Raw genomic sequence first — 19201 nt, 5'->3', positions numbered from 1 at the left:
TAACTAATTTGCACTGTATTTTTGGTGGCATGTACAACTACGTTTCAAGGCCTCGGTTTACATTTGCTGTGCAAATGTTCGGCAGATTCAGGTCTAGATTATCTCTCCACTTTTTTTGGTCTATCCTTTAAATATAGGCAACATTCTCAGTTGTTGGCAAGTTAAACACAGCTATACTCTTAACAGAAGAATGAGCATGTATGTGTCCTTATGTGGTGAAAGTGGTGGTTTTGGTGAAACTGCCCTCGATCAGACCGTTCACTTTCCCTGTTCTCGAACAACTAAAAGTGGTGCAACATCAAAATGTTCTCCTTCACAAATAAGTTCTGGCCGAACGTGCGTGAAAAACCTACCGCAAAGACCATATACAAAACCTCACCACAGCACACAGTCCCCAAAATAAGTCTCTTTCTCTATCTGCCTTACTCGCCTCTGGACATTGAGGTAAAACTCAGTAACTTAGAGGTACAAGGGGAGTGTATTCGTTAAATCAATTGCAAAAAAATATCTTTCAGTAGTTCAAGTAAAATAAGATGCTCAAAAAAAAAAGGTCTGATAACATTAGCTATAAACATTTTTTCATCTCATATTTTCTCCCTAAATTTAAAAAATAAATAAATAAATAAATAAACAGAACCCAAGAGAAAAGAAAACTAACAATTGTTTACACGTCACTGATCCCCATTCACTCCCCACCTCCCGGAGACGACCCCTGACCCCAACGACCAGCAAATCAGAGAGCGATCTCCCCAAACCCATGCACCCACCGCCGGTACGAGCGTGAAGGGTCCGAGCAGAGAATAGAAAGAGCGGAATGCAGCAGACGGCCTTGGTGGGGGCGAGGGGATATTATCGTGAAGGTTTATGTAGGAGATCTGGCTCTACGACCGTTCGACATCTTTGTGCTCCCGTCCCCGTCACAATAAGCCCCGCCCACGCGCCCTCCCCCCGGTCAGGCCTCATCGCACGGCCTTGTGCTTTCCTCCGCAGCAGCCGCATCTCTCCCCACAGCGCAGGCATGCGTGCAGGGGCAGGTAGCAGCACATGCAGGGCACGAAAAGAGACAGCGCCAGCAGCGCCATCCAGCGGGCGCAGCACAGCGGGTGCGGCCGGCCGCCCATCGAGTCCTCGCACGAGCACGGCTCCCAGAACTCGCCCTCGGAGTCCGACATGCAGTGGTAGAGCAGGCTCTCCGCACACCACACGCACGTCCACTGGCGCAGGCAGTGTAGCGCCGGGTCCGGAGCGTCCCGGCAGCGGCCCCGTCCGTTCTCGGAGGCGCTGAAGACGGAGCGGCAGTACACGCAGCGTGACGAGCAGGAGGAGGAGCCCTGTGGGCAGGAGCTGTCATCGTCGGGGGAGATGGCTTCCCCTCCGCCGCCCCCTCGCTTGCGAGTCCGAGAGCGGGGCGTGGCGAGCGAGGTGTGGATGCAGCAGGGAGAGGGCGAGCCTTTGCCCGTCTCCTGCGGGGAGCCGCTGGCCGACGGCACCCCCGGCACGGCATTGGGCATGCAGGTGGGCGAAGAGTTGCACTGAGAGCCTTTGGTGTCCAGCATGACGGTGACCTCACAGCCTGTGGTGCCCACGCCGGCCAGTTCTTTCTCGAAGCGCACCACGCAAAGCTCTGACTTGTCCTGGGCGCCGCTCACCACCACGCCCCCCGTCAGCCCGCCCACCTTGGTCCGTGTAGCACCGGCGCGCCGGTAGTCCTCATAGCCGCGCGTACCCCACAGGTCCTTGCAGGGGTCCAGGCTGCGGAGGTCCCCTTCCTCCAGCAGGGAGATGGTGGGCGAGAGTGGAGAGAGGGGAGAGGCGGGAGGGGGCGCTGTGGGGGGAGTCGGGGGAGCCGGAGGTGGCGGAGGGGGTGCCGGAGGGTTCAACACGGCTGTAACTTGGGTGAGCTGGTGCTGGGCAGGTCGGGTGTGGATCTGCGGTGAGAGAAGAGTGAGGACTGAATGTTACGTTGCAGAGGAAGTGACTTTTTTTTGTATGGATCTATTAATTTATTCAAAAATAGAATAAAAATGCTGTTCATTCATACAGTGACTCAAATACACCAATTCGCTGATGAACAAGTTTTTCATTTCTGAATTAAAGTTTGATATTATAGTCAAAAAATGTAGTGGTGATACAACTGTCCTGGGGTGCGTTTCCCGAAAGCATCGTTGGTGAACTTTGGTCGTAAGTCCCATTGAACTCTATTGGTAACGACAGAACTTACGACCATAGTTCGCTTTGGGAAACGCACCCCTGGTATCTTATTTATGCCTCCCTGATTTTGTCATACAAACAAAGTAATGTGGTGTGACCAAAATATAATGTGGTGCAACCAACATACAAAAAAAAGAAAAAAAAGAAAAGTAAAACTGTTTTGAAAAGTAGAACAAATTGTAATATTTCATGTGGAGTGACTTCCTACAAACATACTACTTAGGAATTATTAATTCATGATATTTGTAAAAATAAAACAAAAAAACATTTTATCTTAAAAAAATATAAAATATATATTTAAATGAAAACATTTTAAAGCATTTTTGTAAATAATTATTATGATGAGCGCATTTACATGTATTAAAATGTTATTACTTTATATTGACGGTTGCACCCCATGACATTTCTAGAGTCATTAAATCTACACCTTTTTTCAAAAATGGTATAAGTTTTTTTAAACCCAGGAAATCGACACAAATCGACACACTCGATTTTTGGTGGAAACTATGGGTGTAACGGTTCGGTTCATACAGTTAGACGACGAAAACAGTTCAGTCAGTCACACGTGATTCACATTCCAATCCAGAAGGGGGCATGTGCGGTAATGCATTGTAGCCTAACCACTTCTAACAAGCATTAACCACCAATAATCGCAATAAGCTCTGTGCTGTTACATTCGATGAGAAACAAAGTGTCATCTTTCATATTCTGTCGATTTTATCATGAAATTCAAACAAAAAATGCTGTTTTGACGCTTTTTGATGTGGCATAACAGACGCCTCAGTTCCAGCGGCAGCGTGGAGCGCGAATGAATGCGATCATCTCTTCCTCTTCACTACTAGTTAAAAAATTAACATGAATGAACATATGAAGGTATGTTGAAAGATACAGTACAACTATATCCCGTGTCATCACTAAATCAGTGTTTCAACCGTGGAAAGATGTCAATAAAAGCTTGTAAACAATGTTACGTAGTAATACATTTACCTCAGAATGCCATTCAGTGTCCACAGCTTGTTAGTTCACAAGAGAAATGAACTCTTTCGTTAAATATATGCACTGTATTAGCCTATATATTAATTATATTTTACTTAGTGATGTCTTTTTATTTAATATATGTTCAAATAAATCCGTCATGAAAACAAGTTATAACAGCCACTGTGTAAAATTATTGTATTTCAACAACGAATTGGAGAAACGTAATTTTATAATTAGATATAGAAGTTAATGCAAAAACTGTCTTATGTACAATTTACATTTTTATATTTTTTTTATTATTATTTGAGTGTTGATTATATCTACAAATAAATAGCAACTGAATTTAATAGTTTGGACTCTGTTGTTAATTGTAACCTTTAATGTTATAGTAATGTGCAAGTAAGGGCTTCCTCCTGTATATAGTTTACAGCATTAGCAGAGATTTTTTTATCCTTAAGAAAATTTGAATTATAACTAAATGAATTTAAAGACAGATAGACACAGTTTGTTCGGTAAACCACTGTTTAATAATATAATATACTCACAGAATTGAGTACACCTCTCACATTTTGGTAAATATTTTATTATATCTTTTCATGTGACAACACTGAAGAAATGACACTTTGCTACAATGTAGTGAGTGTACAGCTTGTATAACAGTGTAAATTTGCTGTCCCCTCAAAATAACTCAAAACACAGCCATTAATGTCTAAACCACTGGCCACAAAAGTGAGTACACCCCTAAGTGAAAATGTCCAAATTGGGCCCAGTTAGCCATTTTCCCTCCCCGGTGTAATGTAACTCGTTAGTGTTACAAGGCCTCAGGTGTGAATGGGGACCAGGTGTGTTAAATTTGGTGTTATCGCTCTCACTCTCTCATACTGGTCACTGGAAGTTCAACATGGCACCTCATGGCAAAGAACTCTCTGAGGGTCTGAAAAAAAGAATGGTTGCTCTACATAAAGATGGCGTAGGCTATAAGAGGATTGCCAAGAACCTGAAACTGAGCTGCAGCACGGTGGCCAAGACCATACAGCGGTTTAACAGGACAGGTTCCACTCAGAACAGACCTCACCATGGTCGACCAAAGAAGTTAAGTACACATGCTTAGCGTCATATCCAGAGGTTGTGTTTGGGAAATTGACGTATGAGTGCTGTCAGCATTGCTGCAGAGGTTGAAGGGGTGGGGGGGGTCAGCCTGTCAGTGCTCAGATGCCGCACACTGCATCGAGTTGGTCTGTATGGCTGTCATCCCAGAAAGAAGCCTCTTCTAAAGATGATGCACAAGAAAGCCCGCAAACAGTTTGCTGAAGACAAGCAGACTAAGGACATGGATTACTGGAACCATGTCCTGTGGTCTGATGAGACTAAGATAAACTTATCTGGTTCAGATGGTGTCAAGCGTGTGTGGCGGCAACCAGGTGAGGAGTACAAAGACAAGTGTGTCTTGCCTATGGTCAAGCATGGTGGTGGGAGTGTCATGGTCTGGGGCTGCATTAGTGTTGCCGGCACTCACAGTTCATTGAGAGAACCATGAATGAGCAGAGCATGATCCCCTCCCTTCAGAGACTGGGCCGCAGGGCAGTATTCCAACATGATAATGACCCCAAACACACCTCCAAGATGACTGATGCCTTGCTAAAGAAGCTGAGGGTAAAGGTGATGGACTGGTCAAGCATGTCTCCAGACCTAAACCCTATTGATCATCTGTGGGGCATCCTCAAACGGAAGATGGAGGAGCGCAAGGTCTCTAACATCCACCAGCTCTGTGATGTCGTCATGGAGGAGTGGAAGAGGACTCCAGTGACAACCTGTCAAGCTCTGGTGAACTCCATGCCCAAGAGGGTTAAGGCAGTGGTGGAAAATAATGGTTGCCACACAAAATATTGACACTTTAGCCCCAAATTGGACATTTTTACTTAGGGGTGTACTCACTTTTGTGGCCAGCGGTTTAGACATTAATGGCTGTGTGTTGAGTTATTTTGAGGGGACAGCAAATTTGCACTGTTGTACAAGCTGTACACTCACTACTTTACATTGTAGCAAAGTGTCATTTCTTCAGTGTTGTCACATGAAAAGATCTGGAATCAACTGTAATCAAGTTATGAATCCTTTACCTGGGCCGGGGTCTGTGTCGTGACAGCGTGACCTGTCCCATACGCAAACTCCTCTGTGGAGCGCACAAAACAGGTGGAGGAGGACTCACTGGTCACAATGGTAATGGGTTTGGGCAGCATCTCTTTTCTGCTGTTGGACGACGACTCACTCCCTGTATGAGACTGAGACAGACTGCAAGTCATCAAACATGCAGAACCATCAAATGCTAAAGCCAAAAGGATGTACACAAGATGGAGGAATATGGTGTAGAGGTGTAGAGATGACTGGTGGAGTTTGGATTGTCTTTTTTATGAATGAATCATTCTGCTTTGACTTTATGTAAAACTGGGCGGAGCAAAAAGAGATTATTGGCAAGATTTTAGGTACAGCAATTTATTACATTTTGATGATTACAAAGACAGTTTTCTTTGTTATAACATGCACTGATGATAAATCATGCATAATAAGGCCAGGAACATATATTGAGAAAATAAATAGGGTCAGTTTTGATTTCACTGAATTCAGTGCCTATGATGATTTTACAGGGATCTAGGCACAAAGTAAATCTCACATAGACGCAAAGATGAACCAGATACTCTGAAGCCTTTTGATGTGATAAAAACACTCACTGCTTGACCATCATCCTCAGTGTCGCCCTCTTCAGGAGTCGAGGAGGATGGCGAGTCAGATCCTGCAGAAAAATGTTAAAAATGAGAAGAAAAATGATCATGAATACATTTCAAGAAAGAAAATGAGATCATCTAGCTCACATTAGACATTAACAATACCCTTTCATGGCATTGTCGTCTTCTCTGTACTGGTACGTTTAGTGGCCATAACAACAGGGTTATTAGGCATTAAAACTGACTGACACATACTCAATATAAACTACATTCATTTCTTTCGCTCCAGCTTCCTGTTCACTATCTTTTGCTGCTCTGTACCTCTGTCCAGCTTATCAAGGACACTTTGAAGCCCCCTCTCGAAGGAGATGGCGTCAGCTGGACTCTGGAAGGTCAGACCAAACTTCCTCTCCTCCACACGCCAGTGATGGAAGATGGGGTTCACCTTGTTGTAGACCAGACCCTTTTGAATGGCGCATTCCAGCACAGGCTACATGAAGAAAGAGAGGCGGGTCACTTGCGGGCCACTCGTGGCAGTTACTACTAAATTACCACAACTACCGGGACTGTCAGGCTGAGGGAACATCAGTGCACTCAAAGACAGGCATGAACACACACGCACACACTCACTGCTCGATCGCGTAGCCGTTCTCCGCGTATGACGTACTCTCTCCGCCCACGACCTTCGGAGCTCCGCCCCTTACAAATGATCACGTGACTGAGGCCGCCACCTCCAAGGGGCACCCAGCCACCACTAGAATCGTCACGTGTCATCACCACCGCTCGGACACGCACACTGTTAGGGAAGTAAAAGAAGTGAATGCACTAGCCAGCTGAGCACAAACACCCACACACTCGAACGCACAAACACAGACTTTGAGACAAAGGCCATTAAAGAAGAAAATACAACCATCAGAACATCGAAACTCTTCAAAATAAAGGTAAATGACAAATAATAGAGAAAAGACACTGTGTTACAGAGACACAGTGTGAAGAAGTGTAAAGGAAGTAACATTATTGGCCAAAAATATCCACTAAAATTATGATGCTCATAACCCATTTTGCGTCTGTAATCTTTCTGGACATGTTTCCAAGTGAAACAGAATATTCAGTGAGGAAAAAAGGCAAGGATTGTATCCATTTGAAGATTATTGGATCATGAAAAGCAGACGTTAACGTGATTGGACATCATCGAAAGAAAGGCTGTTTCAGACAATGAGCAAGTTACTACATTTTGAAGATTACAAAGACAAACATTTTATTATTAGAAACAACATGCACTTATGAATTGACTAGTGAAATGCCTTGAACACATCCACAATCTTCCTCTTTTTTTTCAACGTGTAAAAATTCACGATTCAAGCCAGGTTATTTTAGGGGCTAGAAAACAGGGTTTGGGGAGTGAAATGCACCTTGCAGTCGTTTGACTACAATATGGTTCGTGTGACGGTCACAGCTAGCAGCAGACACATGACTAGAGGGGAGTGGATGAAACATGTTTGGCTCCTTTCCCTGCCCACGCCATGATGATGTTAGTCCAAATGAAAAGTCATTTCAGAGGTGGAGCAAGTTAGAAAATATTACAAAGGCATTTGAATTAATGTGTACTTATGAGTGCTCCACAATAAGAGCTATAGCATACATTAAACAAGCAGTAAATAGGGTAAATTTTAGGGTGCTGTAATTGATTTAACCCCTTTTGACAACATCCGCCAGATTTAGTAACTAATTAGACACGCCCCTTCTCCCGCCCCAAAGATATGTCGCTTGCTAAGGCCGAGATCGTTTCTGATTGGCTAAAAAAGGGCGGGCCGATTTTTCGGTGACAGAAACAGGTGTGATGATTTGTCGAGAAGACACCCATTTTAAGGATATCCATCAGGTAAAAAAAAAGCGTCCTTTAATATTATGTAGGCTATAAGGACTATAGACAAGGGGATACAGGTGAATTTTGATTGATTTATTGAGACAAAATGGTGTGGTGTGATGGCGACGACTGGTTTATTGTGTTAAATGGGATGAATAACCTTAAATCACAACATTATGTGTGCTTTGTGATATAGATTCAGTCTAAGATATAAAAACAGTGAGGCACGATTATAACGATGAGAGGAAACAGCGCGATTTTTTAATGGACGGTCACGTGGGCGAGGAAAATCTAATCACACTTTCAGCGCGCACACGGAACAAGCGTTTACAGCCATCGCTCATTTCTGTAGAAAAGTCCTTAATATAGCCATTCTGCGTTTACAACGAAACCAATATAAAACAACAAGGAGCATAATGGCTCCATATGTTAATATGAGGGGAGTAGCACAAAGAAAGAGATCGTAAATAAATGAATGGCCTGAGGGGAATGAAATGTGTGGAGATGATGAGGGAGAGGGTGGGAGATGAAGAGTTATATTCCTCCCTGAGATGTATCAATGAACGCGCCCATTCGCCATAAAGGCCCGGGTTTTCAGTCCGACAAGCTCCATTACAATAAACGCTATGAAATCACATCCATTTTGATTCAGAGCCCCATTTGTATTATTTTAAACGATATCAGTTATTATAAGCCATTGCACCACCATATCAACACGCGTTCACGCGCACTCATTCGTTCATCCCGCTGTTTTATGAATGAATAAAACTACATATATGCTAAATTCAATGGGCAGATGAGTGGGTGAAAGGAGGATATGGACAAGAAGAAGAAGAAGAAGACGAGAAGCGCTGGGGGGAGGGGGAGACATGAAGAGGAGGAGGGGGTTGAGAGAAAAATCACATTTCATTCATAAAGTTTGGCTTTAAAAATCATAATGAAACTCGAGACGCGTTGATAAAAGCATCCCTCTGCGCCTCCATCCCGCCAATGTGTTCCCGACGCAAGAAAACTCGCCATATTTCGTCGATTTTTTAACGACACGTTTTATAATTCATGGATGTATTTGGTGGTTATACGTGGAGCCTCCACACATCATCCTCGAGACAAAAAGCCGTCTCTTACTGCACCCTATTCGTCTTTCACGCGGCATTGAAGGCGTTTTATATACAGTGCACTTCAGATAAGGCCCATTCATTGGCGTTATTCATCAAATGTTGGATGTATATGGTGTACAGTGTAGCTGCGTAATAGTGTTTATGAGCATCTAACATCAGATGGTCTCGCGTGAGCATCTTACAGTCCATTAGAGGTGCTGCAAATCAATCAGTCTGTTCTGGTCAAATAAAAATGCATGGACTTACTCGCCCTCCATGGCTCGGTGTTGCCCGCCGCTTCGAGCTGGCTGCCCCCCGGTCTCTCGTCTTTTTTATTCCCCTTCTTACCGAACACACACACTCGCGCGCGCGCGCGTTCTCACACTCATACACACACACACACACACACGCGCGCGCGCGTTCTCACACTCTCGCTCACATATACGCACGCACACAGTCTCTCTTTCACTCACTCCTTGTGCTCGCTGCTCTCATTTTCTTGTCTTTCTCTGTCCACCTTCATATGGTTTCGGATGGGCTCGAGGATGCAGCAGCCATTTTCCACCGGCAGCATCATCATCATCGTCCTCCCTCTCTCTCTCGCTCCCTCCCTCCCCTCTCTCTCTCTCTCTCTCTCTCTCTCTCTCTCTCTCAATCACTACCTCCCTCTTTCTCTCTCTCTCTCTACCTGTCTACAGCAGTTCTCACACACTCATATTAAACACACTCGTGGATGGACACAGTGTCCCCGAGTGGGAGCTGCATCGGTCCATTTGGGAGCGATATATGGCTCTATAAATGGCCATGTGCACGAGCAGCCACCTCCAATGTCAAATCTGAAAAGAAAGTGACTATTAGTGTTAGAAAGAGAAATAGCAAAACAATCAATACTCTACATTAACATAGTGATTAGTGCACAAACTCAGTTAATATAGTGTAGATCCGCGATGGATAATACCTCAGTACCTTGGACAGCTCCCATACAGCTCTATACGCCATGACAGAATTCACAGCAGCTAGTCTCCATTCATCTCCAACTCCCCATTCATGTTCACTGATAGCCCACCATTGATAAACAGCCACGCCAGCGTCGAGCCTTTATTACTCAAATAAACAGTCCGTCTCCCTCCCTTTCAACTATTTGGATAGAGTACATGAAGCTACAGCACTGTAGAGCTTAAATAATACGTGTTTGCTATATTAAAATACATTGTCAAAAATCATCAGTTGTACAATGAATGTTTGCGCGCGAATTTAATTGGCGGTTTAATTCAAATATGTGACCGTTAAAAAACTGCCGCTGAAGAACAACAGAAAATGATGTGATGAATGTTCAATAGTCAAGTTAATTTTTATCATTTTTAGATTGGATGTTTTTGTTTCATCGTTCAGATGAAACGATATACTGTCCTATTGACAAATATTGATGTTTTTTGTTAAATTAATCATATTATCGATATTATTATTCTGTAACAGTTGTTCTGTTTTGAATTTATTAGAAAGTCAACGTATGCAAAAATATACACATTTACACAAAAATGCCAAGTCGAAAATATTAAAATATAAAAATAAATAAAAAAATCGAACAATATTAGTTTTTCTTTGCTTTTTAATTGACAATGTTCTCCAAAAAGGGGCTGTAGTCCTTGGTTTCCTGGAAAAAAAAAATAAAAATCTTTGAAATTTGGCTTGGACACTGACCATTAGGCTTATATATATATATATATATATATATATATATATATATATATATATATATATATATAATTTCCACAAAATAATAAAAGTTGTACAAGAAAAATAAAATTATCCTTATTTTTATTGGAATGATACAATATCAAATATACACTGTCAGAAAAAATGTGCAAAATTTTTACATTTAGGGGTCCAACGGCTTGTCACTGGGGCATTACCCTCAAGGGTACACCCGTTGTACCCTTTATAATGGGTACAAATTTGTACTCTCACAGTTTGTACCTTTCAAAGGCAAATATGTACATTTGGTGACCGTATTAAATGAGTTAAATCAGTTAAATTAGTCATATTATCGATATTATTCTTCTGTAACAGTTGTTCTGTTTTGAAATATTTAAAAAAAAAAATATCAAAAAGTCCAACAATATTAGTTTTTCTTTGCTTTTTTATTGACAATGTTCTCCAAAAAGGGGCTGTAGTCCTTAGTTTCCTAGAAAAAAAGTTAAAAAAAAAAATCTTTGAAATTTGGCTTAGACACTGACCATTAGGCTTATATACACTCTAAAAACTGCTGGGTTAAATATGGACAAAACCAGGGATTGGGCTGTTTTCACCCAGCCATTTTTTTCAACCAATTTTGGATTTAATTTTTTTCGCCAGCAATATAGTAATATAGTAAAAAGGCGTGTTTTTGCTCACCCTCAAATAGGGGCAAATTTGTGGGGTATTTTAAGCTGAAACTTGACCAGACCAGAGACTTATATTACATCATGTGAAAGAGGGCATAATAAGTGCCTTTTAACCCAACCTGCTGGGTTTGTCCATATTTTACCCAGCTTGGGTTTTTTTAACCCAGCATTTTTTAGAGTGTATATATATATATATTAAATTTCCACAAAATAATAAAAGTTGTACAAGAAAAATTAAATTATCCTTATTTTTATTGGAATGATACAATATCATATTTATCAATATCAAAATTATTCATCTTGAATATAATATGTTTTCCATCTAATACAATTTTACATATAAATCTGTTTACATAAATACTAAAACAATGAACAATAGGTTATTTTTTATTTTTTTTCTGTTGGGCAAAAACCACAGGGAAAATCAATATATTTAACACACTTTCAGCTTGATATATACCTTTAGAATAGGTTTAGAATTTAGTTTACACCAGTAAAGATAATACGGTAATGTGGTAATATTCCAATCCCAAAGACAAATGCAAAAGTCTGTTTCATCTAGGTTTCAAACTCATAGTTCAAAACTATGAAGAATGACTTCTGACTCAAAACCTTAGTTTCTGGTACATAGCCCATGTGACAACTGACCCCATTCTCCTCTAAAATACTTAAATCTGCACAGTATCATGAACAGTAGGAGTTCCCCAGGCCAACACGTCGACTGCTGTCTTTCCAACATGTTGGCTGCTGCATTCACAATAACATGCTGTTAAATTAAAACCTTACAGAGAGGACGGGCCCTCAACAGGATCCAAGAGAGGAAAGGTTAAAGTCTGTGCTAACAAGGGCAGATCTTTTATTAGACAGTACACATTGTACCTGAAGAGCCAAGGGAAATTGTGTCTACAACCAAAAAGACACCAGCTTGGGTACCAGCTCCACTTAAAAGACAACCTGCTGAAGTGCAAGAAAACATGCGACACACCTCAGCAAACGCAAGAGGGTGAAAATAAGGGCACACAAGGAAGTAATAAATTAAGTAAAAACGGACTTTCCTCAAATTGACTCCATGTAAGTATTTTCTGTGTCTATTGTATTGTTTTGAAATGCAATGCAAAATGCAGTTTAAATGAATTTTAATAGAGGTGTACTCAGTTTGCTCAACTAACATGACAATGCAAAAAAAAAAAAAAAAAATCTTAAAAGTGGACTTCATTTTCTGTTTTTGTTTTGCACTCTTAAAAATAAACGTTCCAAAAATGGTTTTCGCAGTGAAGCCATAGAAGAACCATTTTGGGTTCCCCAAAGAACCTTTTAAAAATCTAAAGAATTATTTTTCACTATAAAGAACCTTTTGTGGAATGGAAAGTTCCATTGATGTTAAAGGTTCTTCATGGAACCATCAATGGCAATAAAGAACCTTTACTTTTAAGAGTCTGGTTTAACCCATTTTAGCCCACCGGCAATAGTTGCCGCAGTGTATGGTTGTCATTTTCCTTTTGTACGTTTTTTTCTAGATGTTTTCCCTGTTTTATTTCTCAATGACATGCAAGAAAACATCTAAATAAAGGATTTCAAGAACAAAAAAAAGGTATTCACTTCTTTCCTGTGACATGAGGCTGTCAACTTCCTACCCCTACTTCCAGGGAGCAGTGAAGGCAAACCCTCCCAAAGAAAAGTCATTTTCATGTAAACATTAGAAATTTTTTGTTGACATATATATATCTACGTAATCATGAGGGTCTCTGGAATCATCCAAACAAAACAAATCTTACAAGAGATCTATAGTTTTTTGTATACTTAGTCAAAAGTCCAAGCGGCAACTATAGTTGCCGGTGGGCAAATGACTTGTAAGTACATATATAATGGGGAAATGGGGTATACTGTGTTTAATGGGTTAATAAATCAAGGTTATTGGTCTTGTTTAGTGCTTTTTGCTTTCATAATATTTTATATTGTTATATATCATATATTGTTATTTGTTAATTAATTAATTTTTTAATTAGTTTATTTTTTGTTTGTTTGTTATATGTGACCCTGGACTACAAAACCATTCATAAGGGTCAATTCTTTGAAATTAAGATTTATACATCATCTGAAAGGTGAATATATATAAGTTTTCCATTGATGTATGGTTTGTTAGGATAGGACATTTGGCCGAGACTCAACTATTAGAAAATCTGTAATCTGAAGGTGCAAAAAAATTGAAATATTTAGATAATTGCCTTAAAGTTGTCCAAATGACGTCCTTAGCAATGTATATCCATTCACAAAAATATTTTTTATATATATTTACAGTAGAAAATTTTTCAAAATATCTTCACAGAACATGATCTTTACTTTATATCCTAATGATTTTTGCCATAAAAGAAAAAAAAATAATAATAATTTTGACCCATACAATGTATTGTTGGCTATAGCTACCAATATACCCGTGCAACTTCTGACTGGCTTTGTGGTCCAGGGTCACATATAGATGTATTTTTTTCAAATTAATGATTTGAATTTAACTTTTTTGATTCACAATGCTCTGTTAGAGCAACTTAATGGCTGGACTTTGTTCGGCACTATGTTCCACCACTTTAAGACTAATGGATTTGTTGTTTGATGTGTTTTCATATTCAAGAAATTATAACTTTTTTGAGTTCACATTGAATGTTTCAACGACTTTGATTGATCTGTTGATCTGTTGAAAGCAGTTATTTTGAGTTAGATGCATAAATGTTATCCTCCTATTAAAATTTTACATTGAGGGGTGCATACAACATATTTGCCCACCGGCAACTATAGTTGCCGCACATTCAAGCACGTTTTTTAAGAAAAAAAAAACAAAAACCTGGGAAAAATAAATGTAGAACATGTTTACATAGGACACTATTAACAGGACTATATGCATGAAACCTTTCAGAAAAATTTGGGCACAAATGGGTTAATATATAACAAGGACATTATTATTATTTTTTTTTTTACTAAACTTCTCTTGGTTTTCTTTTACAGAATTGAATAAAACAAGGCTTATACTTATTGTTAAAAGAATCGTTAACACTTTAACAATAAGGTTCAAACATTAGTTAATGTGTTAACTAACATGAACTAACCATGAGCAATACATTTGTTACTGTATTTCCTAATTTTCGTTAACGTTAATGAAAATACAGTTGTTCATTGTTTGTTCATGTTAGATCACAGTGCATTAACTGTTAACAAGATTTTAATAATGTATTAAATGTTGAAATTAACAAAGATTAATAAATGATGTATAAGTGCAGTTAATTATTAGATCATGTTAACTAATGTAGTCAACTAATGTTAACTAATGAACCTTATTGTAAAGTGTTACCAAAGAATTGGGAGCTTCCCAAATTAAAGATCAACCCTGCACAGCAGTAGAGAAAGACTGTGAAAGCTCAGGCCCTGGGGATCTGACATCAAAACCATTCAGAAAACCCTCTGCTGACTCTGTCCTCATCGACTGTAGGATCTACACTGGTTGATGACACTGAAGGTTTTAAAAGTTTGAGGTTGTCCACATCGGGAGAAGTTTTAAAAAAAATAAATAAATACTCCAAATAAATAAAAATAATCCAAAATCTAACTCTTGCATGGAGCACAACTGGCAGCTACACTGCTTTTCCCCAAAAAACTCCACCTGGCCTTCTCAGACACCAGTGATGATTCCTATTGGAAAAGTCAATGTGGGTGGTGCACCGCATGGTGATACTCCAGCTTGATACAACTACGAATCTACAGACCATTCATCTTGAGAACCACCTAATGACTGAGCCAATAATAATACTCAACTATGCTTCACCATAGTCCTCAAAGTCTTAAAAAAAAAACACACACACACCCTGAGCATTTACCAAGCCCAAATCAAAACAGAATGCAACTGTGAAATCAGAGAATGAAACTTAAGTACATCCTGAAAAGCCCTGGCATATGTACTGCAATGTCTGAATGCTGACCGGCCTCAACGTGTGTAAATGTGCATCTTAATGTTGCTTGTCTAGCTTGAACATAAACCAAACTACACCCTTCAGCATCCATTACAAACTGTGACTTCCTTCGATGATTGTTCAGACAATATATTTTTGATTTAGAGGACAGACCTACTTACCTCAGAATAAAAATAAATACGAGACAAATACAGTTTCTGCATCTAACTAGCACAATATAAATGATAACATACTCATACAGTGTTTCATACGTCTTTTTATAAAAGAGTCACAAAAAAACAAACATTTTATTTATCAGAATTGTCAATGCCTCGTGATAATTTAGCGGCGGGATTGGCATTATCAATTAAAAAACATCTGCAAACTTTTAACCGCAATCATCACGTTGTTGCTAGGATACAAGGCAAGGGCAAGAGTATAATAATTCAATGAACACTACTAGGGCAACAATGAATAAGCACTGAAGTTTAGCCGCTGCTGACAACATCCTTCTCAGGCATGCCAGCCAGACCCACTTTTCTTCACAAACACACTATTGATAAAAATCATCAAACCTTTCTGAGAGGAACAACATGTGAATATTCAAAATAAGAGAGATTGAATGTTTATTTCCAAAAAAAAAAAAAAAAAAAAAACCTTTTGAGACCCCAGTCATTAGATCATAAATGCAAGAGGGTTCCTGAAAACAGATGACACACCCAACAGACAATCACACAGAGAGACCCTGATACAGGTAGATATTGATAAAGTGTAGGTCAAGTTCTGGTCTCATCCTCTCAGAGCCATTATTTGTGGCTGTGTCATCTGGTCTCTGAACTGAGTACAGATATATGGCCACTGTACAATGGTTTTATTTGGATAAATGTGAACCTTTATGTATACATGTGTCTAAATGATGCTAGATCCACACTACACAATCATTTCCAGCTGCCTTGCATACTCGATGACTTGTTGGGCCAGTTCTGTGGAGGGGATGTTCACTTCCTCTGTCTTTTGGTGCTGGGTACTGAATGAGTAGTATCCATCAGGACTCTGGGTCCATCCTCTCTGCAGAGCAAAAAAACAAAACATGAACATATTAATACCTTTTCATTAAATAACATTGAGATAAAACAATAGTGTGTGCGATTATTGATTAATCATCTGACCATGGCTATTTGATCTAATCGCAATTATTGGAGAAGAATTGTGCAGTTAAATTTCACATTTTGCCCAGAAAAAATTGACATTAATGCACTTAAAGAAATGCCATCAAATGCGTGATAGGGGAGTCATAATCTGCTAGGCAGTAAAGAATAAAGAATATGAAATAAACTGTTATAAAGTACACAAAGATAGGTTTTCCTTCACACAAAATAAGGGTTTGTGGTTTTAATGTATTATATTATATTACAAATAATTATTGAATGTTAAATATTAATAATTTTCACAGCATTTTCACAAGTAAATTATATGGGCCTATTTTATAATTTTTATTATATACAATTCCAAGCAAAAAAAGAGTGACAACACAAATACAATAGGCATATTTGAATTATAATTAATCCTCCAACAGCACAAAATTCATGAACACTTACTTTCTTTGCATACTCTGTCATCTTTTTAGGAGAGGAAAAGAAAAGCACCCGTGTGGCCTCGTTGAATTGAATCTGTTCATATGCTTTCTCTATACAACCTGCAATCTCATCTCTAAAAACAAAACACAAAATATTTAAATGATCATACAATAAAGACCAAATGATCCAAAACATGGTTCATCACCTACATTTAATTAGGTATTAAGACTATGAATAAACCTACCTAATGGTATCAAGAAGAATGTCAATGAAGAAGGTGTAGCTCTCAGCAGGGATGTTTCCTTTGGCAAGGAAGACCTTGTTGTAACTGCCCTCCATCAGATACTGTAAGGAAGCAGCAAAAAGGTAGGAAACAAACAAAGCAGACATCGTTGAATGCATTCAATATAGTAATGAGTAAAAAGTGTCCCACACCTGCTCTAATGAAACTGGGTGTCTGATGTAGACATTGGTCTGGATGTCTTTTGCGCTCAATCTTTCCAGCTCTGTGTGGAACTCAGACACTCTGTTCTGAGAGAGCAGGAAGAGCAAGTTGAGACCCAGTAACTGGTGCCTGTAGGCCGACTCGGGCAACTCATCCCTGTGACAATTAAGAAGAGAGGAAAGTGTAACAGAAGCAAACAGAAAGCCAGCAAAACAATGAATTGTACCTAAACTATGTTCAGAATGCCAATCTATTCTTGAAAGAAATACAGATCCCTAACACTTCAACCAAAAATGAAAATTGTGACATTAATTACTCACCCTCATTTTGTTCCAAACCCATAAGACTTTAGTTCATCTTCAGAACACAAATGATGATCTTTTTGATGAAATCCAAGAAATCCAAATCCTTTAATAGACAGCTACACAACTGACACATTAACGCTTCAAAACGTTCATAAAGAGATTGTAAAACAAATCCATATGAATTGAGTGGTTTAGTCCAAATTTTCTGAAGAGACTCAATCACTTTATATGAGGAATAGATTTAACTTAAGCTTTTATTCACATATAAACATTCATCAACTCACACATCAGTCGTGGTAAAAGGAAGCACAAGCATGTTTGCTTTACACTCGAGAAACGCTCATGTGCTTCCACAAGAGGTTTGTTCTCGTGTGTCTAGCAAATTCTGTTGGGCTTTTTTTGATGTTCACTAATCAAATGTTTATATGTGAACAAAAGGCTAAATTCAATCTGTTAATAATCATATCAAGCGATCGTGCCTCTTCAGAAAATTTGGACCCAACTGCTCAATTCATATGGATTAGTTTTACAATTTCTTTATGAACTTTTTGTAGTATCAGTTGTGTAGCTGTCTATGGAGGGACAGAAATATCTCATTTCATCAAAAATATCTTAATTTGTATTCTGAAGATAAACATAAGTCTAATGGGTTTGGAACGACATGAGGGTAAGTGATTCATGACAGAATTTTCATTTTTGGGTGAACCCTTTAAATAAATAATAAGTGATAGTAAGCGATTAGATTTAAGACCACAAAATGTCATTACTTGTAATCAAAGTAATAACACTTAAGCTGAGCCATGTAGCGTTCAAAGGAGGGGATGTCTTTCTTCAGGATGCTCCATAGTGCTCCAATCTCCAAAACATCTCCTATGAAAAAAAATATATATATTAATAATAATTAATTAAAGCAACTAATTTCAGCTAAAAACAACAGATTCAATTGCTGTCAAACCTTCATAGATACTCACTAGCAAGAATAAGCTGCTGTTTGGTTAGTTTGGTCCCAGTAGTTGGTAAAAAGTTCAGTTCCAACAGGGATATCTACAAAAATAAATAAATTAATTAAATGTAAAGTCTACATGACAGATTTTAAAAAATATGAAATATTACTATAGGATATAGAAACAATGACAATCAAAAAATCGTTAAATTCATGAGCGAAGGACTTTCTTCATTAATCAACATGTTAAATAAAAAGGTTTGTAAATATAATTTAAAAAAAAACACTTTATATAAATGAATAGTCAGTTCACACACACTCGTTTTGTGTCACTACTGTATGAATTCGCTGTCTGCTAGCTAACTTGCTACTTTGGCGACGAACAAACCCAAAGCCACACAACTCACAAAAATTTCACCTATACTTTATGACATAAATAAAGTAAAACACATAATGTGTTCGTTGGTAAACGGGAATCAACCGGACTGCATAGTTCTAGATAGCAGCACTAGCGCTAACTGCTCAGCACACCACAACCACAGCTCATTTCTGCAATTTAAGAGCAATATTACTGTTACATATCATCGAGCGTACCTTTAACTTGCTCAGGATCTCGCCGCATTTATTAAGATTTGGACTCTTTTTATTCCACTCGGTTTTCAACGTTTCATACAACCCCGCAGTCTCTTTCAACACAGACGCCATGGTGATTCTGCAAAAACGTACGACACCGGCCAGT

At 39.1% G+C, this 19201-nt stretch overlaps 2 protein-coding genes across 2 annotated transcripts; both read right to left on the bottom strand.

The window, feature by feature from the left end:
- Window positions 1-959: 959 nt before the first annotated feature.
- spred3 (sprouty related EVH1 domain containing 3) lies at window positions 960-5929 on the bottom strand. Its single transcript, XM_067388966.1, has 3 exons — window positions 5916-5929; window positions 5307-5478; window positions 960-1928 (listed from the first exon to the last, which is right to left on the bottom strand). The coding sequence occupies exons 1-3, from the start codon at window positions 5927-5929 to the stop codon at window positions 960-962; spliced, it is 1155 nt and encodes a 384-aa protein (XP_067245067.1).
- Window positions 5930-15814: 9885 nt separating this feature from the next.
- Window positions 15815-19201, bottom strand: psmd8 (proteasome 26S subunit, non-ATPase 8). The gene is made up of 7 exons (XM_067388965.1): window positions 19057-19201; window positions 18491-18563; window positions 18287-18389; window positions 17205-17370; window positions 17014-17114; window positions 16791-16902; window positions 15815-16260 (listed from the first exon to the last, which is right to left on the bottom strand). The coding sequence occupies exons 1-7, from the start codon at window positions 19165-19167 to the stop codon at window positions 16123-16125; spliced, it is 804 nt and encodes a 267-aa protein (XP_067245066.1). The 5' UTR covers window positions 19168-19201; the 3' UTR covers window positions 15815-16122.

The sequence above is a fragment of the Chanodichthys erythropterus genome, chromosome 7, assembly GCF_024489055.1.
Source record: "Chanodichthys erythropterus isolate Z2021 chromosome 7, ASM2448905v1, whole genome shotgun sequence".
In the NCBI taxonomy this organism is placed as follows: Eukaryota; Metazoa; Chordata; class Actinopteri; order Cypriniformes; family Xenocyprididae; genus Chanodichthys; species Chanodichthys erythropterus.
This window is presented reverse-complemented; position numbering and strand designations above follow the sequence as displayed.

Excerpts from the sequence above, each read along its gene's own strand:
- psmd8 (XM_067388965.1), bottom strand. The coding sequence starts at position 19,167 with ATGGCGTCTGTGTTGAAAGAGACTGCGGGGTTGTATGAAACGTTGAAA. Across the intron at positions 18,564-19,056 it reads AGATCCTGAGCAAGTTAAAG|ATATCCCTGTTGGAACTGAA; the intron begins GTACGCTCGATG and ends TTATTTTTGTAG. Across the intron at positions 17,371-18,286 it reads TGTTATTACTTTGATTACAA|GGATGAGTTGCCCGAGTCGG; the intron begins GTAATGACATTT and ends TAATTGTCACAG.
- spred3 (XM_067388966.1), bottom strand. Across the intron at positions 1,929-5,306 it reads CGACACAGACCCCGGCCCAG|ATCCACACCCGACCTGCCCA; the intron begins GTAAAGGATTCA and ends CTCTCACCGCAG.